General features: G+C 63.8%; 2 protein-coding genes across 2 annotated transcripts; both read right to left on the minus strand.

Annotated features, from left to right (window-relative positions):
- Positions 1-121: 121 nt before the first annotated feature.
- Positions 122-2,650, minus strand: LOC130606778 (myosin light polypeptide 6-like; the record flags this gene model as incomplete). The annotated part of the gene is made up of 4 exons (XM_057423300.1): positions 2,524-2,650; positions 1,883-1,910; positions 476-619; positions 122-385 (listed from the first exon to the last, which is right to left on the minus strand). Coding segments are annotated over exons 1-4 (439 nt in total), but the record flags the coding sequence as incomplete, so codon positions are not given.
- Positions 2,651-3,140: 490 nt separating this feature from the next.
- Positions 3,141-6,209, minus strand: LOC130606779 (extended synaptotagmin-1-like). The gene is made up of 6 exons (XM_057423301.1): positions 6,136-6,209; positions 5,571-5,666; positions 5,355-5,486; positions 4,268-4,373; positions 3,353-3,402; positions 3,141-3,265 (listed from the first exon to the last, which is right to left on the minus strand). The coding sequence occupies exons 1-6, from the start codon at positions 6,207-6,209 to the stop codon at positions 3,232-3,234; spliced, it is 492 nt and encodes a 163-aa protein (XP_057279284.1). The 3' UTR covers positions 3,141-3,231.
- Positions 6,210-7,298: the final 1,089 nt, after the last annotated feature.

Consider the following 7,298-nt stretch of genomic DNA (forward strand, 5'->3'; position numbering starts at 1 on the left):
GGGGGTTTGGGAGGGGGTCCATAACAACTAAAGGGGGTGATGGAGGGGGTTTGGGAGGGGGTCCATAACCACTCAAAGGGGGTGATGGGGGGGGGTCCCGGGGGTGTCCATAGGCACCCACAGGGGGTGATGGAGGGGGGATGTCCATAGGCGCCCACAGGGGGTGATGGAGGGGGGTCCCGGTCGGGTCCATGAGGGGGGTGCTGCTGACCCAGGGTGACGAGGACGTGGCGGATCTCGGCGCCCATGACGGTGCCGTTGCCCTCCTTGTCGAACACGCGCAGCCCCTCCACGTAGTCCTCGAAGCAGCCCTGGTCCTTGTTCTTGGCGATCGTCTGCATCATGGGCAGGAACTGCTCGAAGCTCAGCGTCTTCACGTTCATCTCTGCAACGGGGCGCCCCATAAGTGCCCTTGGGGGGGGTTAAACATGGGAAGGGGGGGGTTATATGGGGGGGGGGGGTTGTTCCTGCTCACCATCGCTCTTGGGGTTCCCCAGCACCTTCATGACCTCGGCGTTGGTCGGGTTCTGCCCCAGCGCCCGCATCACGTCCCCGCATTGGCTGTACAGGATCTTCCCGTCGCCGGTGCGGTCGAAGAGCTGGAACGCTTCCTTGAACTCTGCCGGGAGCCAATGGGAGCCAACGGGAGCCATTGAGATCCAACGGGATCCAGTGGGATCAAATAGGATCCAATGGGCTCCAATGAGATCCAATGGGATCGAACAGGATCCAATGGGATCAAATGGGCTCCAATGAGATCCAACAGGGTCCAATGGGATCGAACAGGATCCAATGGGATCAAATGAGATCCAACAGGGTCCAATGAGATCGAACAGGATCCAGTGGGATCAAATAGGATCCAACGGGCTCCAATGAGATCCAACAGGATCCAATGGAATCAAACAGGATCCAATGAGATACAACAGGGTCCAATGGGATCAAACAGGATCCAGTGGGATCAAACAGGATCCAACGGGCTCCAATAGGATCCAATGGGATCAAACAGGACCCAACAGTCTCCAACGGGAGTCAATGGGATGCTCCCTGCATCCTGGGACCCCCCCCCCCCATCCCGGTATCCGGTTTCCGTCGCCGCCGGATCCGGTTTCCCCACGGAACCCGACGCCGCTCGGGCCGCGCCCGCCCCCCCCCTTCATCCCCATCCCCATCCCGCACCCAACCGGTCCCGCCCCCCCCCCGGCCCCGCCCCGCAGGAATGCGCGGCCCCGCGCTTTGCCCATATAAGGGCAAATGGAGCAACTCGAACCCGCGCTCCCCCCCCCGGTCCCGGTCCCGGTCCCGGTTCCCCCCCCCAGGAACGGCCCCGCCTTGGGGAGACTTCGCCCCGGAAAGGCCCCGCCCGAGGCCGCGCAGGAAGCGCCGGGGCCGGGAGGGGGAGCCCGGGGCGGTTGGGGGGGACCTGGTCCCGTTCCCGTTCCCGTTCCCGCTCCCGTTCCCGTTCCCGTTCCCGTTCCCGTTCCCGCTCCCGTTCCCGTTCCCGCTCCCGTTCCCGCTCCGGTTCCCGTTCCGGTTCCCGCTCCCGTTCCCGTTCCCGTTCCCGTTCCCGTTCCCGTTCCCGCTCCCGTTCCCGTTCCCGCTCCCGTTCCCGCTCCGGTTCCCGTTCCGGTTCCCGCTCCCGTTCCCGTTCCGGTTCCCGTTCTGGTTCCCGTTCCCGCTCCCGTTCCCGTTCCGGTTCCGGTTCCCGTTCCCGCTCCCGCTCCCGTTCCCGTTCCCGTTCCCGTTCCGGTTCCGGTTCCCGTTCCCGTTCCCGCTCCCGCTCCCGTTCCCGTTCCCGCTCCCGTTCCCGCTCCGGTTCCCGTTCCGGTTCCCGTTCCCGTTCCCGCTCCCGTTCCCGCTCCCGTTCCCGTTCCCGGTCGCTCACCCGCGGTTTGCTCCTCCGAGAAGTCGCACTGCGGGGGAGGGGGGGGGGGAAGGGGGGGGTCAGAGGGAAACGATCGTGACCGGTTCCCGGTGTCGTCCCCCCCCCCGGGGCCCCCGGTACCGAGCTCCCTCCTCCCCATCCCGCGCAACTTCCGCGCGTCCCCCTCCGGTCCCGGTTCCCGTTCCCGTTTCCCCACCATGGCTGCGCCCGCGGAACTTCCGCGCATCCCCCCCCGGTCCCGGTTCCCCGTGCTCGATCCCGGTTCCCTGCTCCCGGTTCCCGGTCCCGTTCCCGTTCCCCCTCCCGGTTCCCGTTCCCGGTCCCGAGCGTTCCCCCATTATGGCTGCGCCCGCGGAACTTCCGCGCATCCCCCCCCGGTCCCGGTTCCCCGTGCTCAATCCCGGTTCCCTGATCCCGGTTCCCGGTCCCGGTCCCGTTCCCGTTCCCCCTCCCGGTTCCCGGTCCCGATCCCGTTCCCCCATTATGGCTGCGCCAGCGGAACTTCCGCGCATCCCCCCGCGGTCCCGGTTCCCCGTGCTCAATCCCGGTTCCCTGCTCCCGATCCCGTTCCCGGTCCCGTTCCCGTTCCCGATCCCGTTCCCGTTCCCGTTCCCGTTCCCGTTCCCGGTCCCCATCCCCACCATGGCGGCGGCCGCTCCCGTCCGGGCTCTGGATGCGCGCCTGCGGGAGGGAGGTTTCTACCGGGTGGTGTCAGCGCCCGCCCATTGGCCCGCGCTAATTAATGAGGGCCGCATTATTCATGAGGGGGGCGGAACCAGCCCAGGCCACGCCCCCTTTTCCGGAGGCTGATTTGCCTTTAGATGGGCACAGAGCGGGACCGGGGGGGGGTTGGGGGGGGGGGGGGGGGGGGTTGACATCACGTTATCCCATGGGAAGCATCCCATGACCCCCCCCCCACCATGGTACCACCCCATATTGACACCTCTTGGCGGGCGAGCACATCCCATTGCCCCCCCATAGGGGACCATAAAGAGTACCCCATAAAGGACACAAACACCCCCCCCCCCCCACTGAATACACAGCACAGACCCCATCATCGCTTCCATCCTTTATTAGCGCTATGGGGGGAGCACACTGGATGCAGTGGGGCGAGGGGGGGGCACAGCGCTGGCATCGAATGAGAGCGTGTCCGGGTGGGCAGAAGGCACGAGGTCCGTAACAGTCTATGGGGGAGGAGGGGGGCTCATCCTGACCCCCCCGGCGCATCTTTGGTCAGTGCAATGCAGGCAGTGGGGAGGGGGGGGCAGCAGGACAATGTGGGGGGGTCCAGGCCCCCTGTTCCTGCTGCCCCCCAGGCACAGCGGGATATGGGGGGTGTGGGGGGGGCTTTAGGGGCCGCTCCGAGCATCCTGGAGGTTGTACCTGGGCACAGAGAGGGGTGATGGGGGGGGGGGGGGGGGGCACACATGGAAACCCCCCCCCCAGTACAGAGACCTCCCCCCAGCTCACCAATGGGGCCTCCCCTCTGAGAGATCCACTTGGGACAGGTCCAGATAGAGCTGGGGACAGGAGCGGCTCAATGGGGATCAATGGGGATCAATGGGGATCAACAGGGATCAGTGGGGATCAATAGGGCTCAACAGGGATCAATGGGGTTCAATGGGGATCAATAGGGATCAATAGGGATCAGTGGGGATCAATAGTGCTCAACAGGGATCAATGGGGATCAATAGGGATCAGTGGGGTTCAATGGGGATCAATAGGGATCAATGGGGATCAACAGGGATCAGTGGGGATCAATAGGGCTCAACAGGGATCAATAGGGGTTCAATGGGGATCAAAAGGGATCAATGGGGCTCAATAGGGATCAATAGGGATCGATGGAATCAATGGAGATCAATGGGGCTCAATAGGGATCAATGGGGCTCAATGGGGATCAATAAGGATCAATGGGGATCAATACGGATCAATGGGGATCAACAGGGATCAATGGGGATCAATAAGGCTCAATGGGGATCAATACGGATCAATGGGGCTCAACAGGTATCAATGGGGCTCAATAGGGCTCAATGGGGATCAATGGGGCTCAACAGGGATCAATGGGGCTCAATAGGGCTCAATGGGGATCAATGGGGCTCAACAGGGATCAATGGGGCTCAATAGGGCTCAATGGGGATCAATACAGCTCAAGGGGGCTCAACAGGGATCAATGGGGCTCAATAGGGATCAACAGGGATCAATGGGGCTCAACAGGAACCAATGGGGCTCAATAGGGCTCAATAGGGATCAATGGGGCTGAAAGGGCTCAATGGGGATCAATAGAGATCAGTCAGGCTCAAGGGGGATCAATAGGGATCAACGGGGCTCAATGGGGCTCAACGGGGCTCAATGGGGCTCAATGGGGCTCAATGGGCACCCTCGTACCTTGCCCAGCACCTCCTTGTCCCGGGCCATGAAGGATGGGCAGGATTTGACCTGAGCCTCGAGCGTGCGCCGGGAGGCGTCCTCCAGGGACAGGTCCCACTCGAACCTGGGGGACGGGGCCAGACGGGGGGTGTGGGGCCATATGGGACCCTATGGGGCTGTGCGGGACCCTATGGGGCTGTGCGGGACCCTATGGGGCTGTGCAGGACCCTATGGAGCTCTATGGGACCCTATGGGGCTGTGCGGGACCCTATGGGGCTCTATGGGACCCTCTGGGGCTGTGCGGGACCCTCTGGGGCTGTGCGGGACCCTATGGGGCTGTGCGGGACCCTATGGGGCTCTATGGGACCCTATGGGGCTGTACTGAGCTGTATGGGGCTGTACTGGGCCACATGAGCCCATACAGAGTGCTGTATGTCTGGTTCCACGCTGTCTGGGACCATATGGGGCTGGACTGGGGACAGTACAGGACAGTATGGGAGCATCCGGGGCTGCACTGGATCACACTGTTCTCTATGGGGCCACACTGGATCACTTTGGCCCCTATGGGGCCGCACTGGATCACTTTGGTCCCTATGGGGCCACACTGGATCACACTGCATCCTATGGGGCCACACTGGATGACAGTGTTCTCTATGGGGCCGCACTGGACCACATTGGACCCTATGGGGCTGCACTGGTCCCTATGGGTCCGCACTGGATCACACTGCATCCTATGGGGCCACACTGGATCACTTTGGTCCCTATGGGGCCGCACTGGATCACATTGTTCTCTATGGGGCCGCACTGGACCACATTGGACCCTACGGGGATGCACTGGTCCCTATGGGTCCGCACTGGATCACACTGCATCCTATGGGGCCACACTGGATCACATTGTTCTCTATGGGGCCGCACTGGACCACATTGGACCCTACGGGGATGCACTGGTCCCTATGGGTCCGCGCTGGTCCCTATGGGTCCGCACTGGTGCCCATGGCCCCTATGGGTCCGCACTGGTCCCTATGGGTCCGCACTGGTCCCTATGGGTCCGCGCTGGTCCCTATGGGTTCGCACTGGTCCCTATGGGTCCCCATGGCCCCCCCACCTCTCGTTGAAGTCGGGGTCCAGGGTCCTCCTCTGGGCGCTCGTTTTCCTCTTGGCGCCGCGGCCGCGCTCCGGGAGCAGCAGCAGGGACACGAAGGGGTCGGGGGGCTCCTTCCCCACCGGCCGCAGCCTCCTGGGGGGGGGTTGGGATGGGGGGGGGGGGGTTTGGGATGGGGGGCACAAACCCCGCCCCCCCCCGTCCCCCCCCATCGCTCACCTGCAGGCGTGGACGATGGCCACGAGCTTGTGCCCATCCCCGTGGTACCAGAGCGAGAGCTGGAGCCGGCCCGGCCCGGGCTCAGCACCGGGGGCGCTGGGGGGGGGCAGAGGGTGAGCACCCCCCAACAGCCAGCATGGGGGGGGCGGCACCCATAGGGACCCCCAGCATCAGCCATGGGGGGGGCACCCATAGGGACCCCCCAGCATCAGCCATGGGGGGGGCACCCATAGGGACCCCCCAGCATCAGCCATGGGGGGGGCACCCATAGGGACCCCCCAGCATCAGCCATGAGGGGGGCACCCACAGGGACCCCCAGCATCAGCCATGGGGGGGGCACCCACAGGGACCCCCCAGCATCAGCCATGGGGGCACCCATAGGGACCCCCCAGCATAGGGACCCCCCCATCAGCCATGGGGGGGGGCACCCATAGGGACCCCCAGCATCAGCCATGGGGGGCACCCCTAGGGGCATCAGCCATGGGGGGGGCACCCATAGGGACCCCCCAGCATCAGCCATGGGGGGGGCACCCATAGGGGATGCTGCGGGGGGGGGGGTCCCTACCTGTCCGTGGGGAGCAGGCGATGGCGCAGCCCCCCCGGGCTGCTCTGCTCGCCCCCCCCCGCCGGCTCCTCCATGGGCCCCCCCGCGCTGGCCTCTGCCTGCAGCGACACCAGGACCTGGGGGGCAATGGGGGGTTCATTATGGGGTTAACGGGGGGGGCTTCTTATGGGGTTAATGGGGGCTCATAAGGGGTTAAGGAGGGGTCTCATTATGGGGTTACTGGGGGTGTCATCATGAGGTTAATGGGGGGCTCATAGGGGGTCTCATTATAGGGTTAATGGGGGCTCATAGGGGGTTAGTTGGGGGGTCTCATTATAGGGTTAATGGGGGCTCATAGGGGGTTAAGGAGGGTTCTCATTATGGGGTTACCGGGGGGTCTCATTATGGAGTTACTAGGGGGCTCATAGGGGATTAGCAGGGGGGTCTCATTATAGGGTTAATGGGGGCTCATAGGGGGTTACTGGGGGGGGGATCCATTATGGGGTTAATGGGGCTGTTCCATTATGGCGTTAATGGGGGTCTCACTATAGGGTTAATGGGGGGGGTCTCGTTATAGGGTTAATGGGGGCTCATAGGGGGTTACTGGGGGGGATCCATTATGGGGTTAATGGGGCTGTTCCATTATGGCGTTAATGGGGGTCTCACTACAGGGTTAATGGGGGGGGGGGTCTCGTTATAGGGTTAATGGGGGCTCATAGGGGGTTACTGGGGGGTTCCATTATGGGGTTAATGGGGGGGGTCTCGGTATAGGGTTAATGGGGGCTCATAGGGGGTTACTGGGGGGTTCCATTATGGGGTTAATGGGGGGGGGTCTCGTTATAGGGTTAATGGGGGGGTTCCATTATGGGGTTAATCGGGGGGGTCTCATTATAGGGTTAATGGGGGCTCATAGGGGGTTACTGGGGGGTTCCATTATGGGGTTAATGGGGGGGGGGGGTCTCGTTATAGGGTTAATGGGGGCTCACAGGGGGTTAATGGGGGGTTCCATTATGGGGTCTGGGGTCCTCACCCGCAGCTGCGCCCGCAGTAGGACCTGGCTGCTGGGCCCCCCCCCGGCCAGGGGGAACCAACCATCGAGCACCAGCCCCTCGGAGGCCAGGAGCTGGGGCAGGGGCAGGCTCAGGGCCCCCAGGGGCTGCCCCCCTCGTCCTTCACCTGTGGGG

The sequence above is a fragment of the Pezoporus wallicus genome, unplaced genomic scaffold, assembly GCF_028554395.1.
Source record: "Pezoporus wallicus isolate ANWC-B61680 ecotype Strahan unplaced genomic scaffold, APGP_CSIRO_Pwel_v1 contig_14634, whole genome shotgun sequence".
Lineage (NCBI taxonomy): Eukaryota > Metazoa > Chordata > Aves > Psittaciformes > Psittacidae > Pezoporus > Pezoporus wallicus.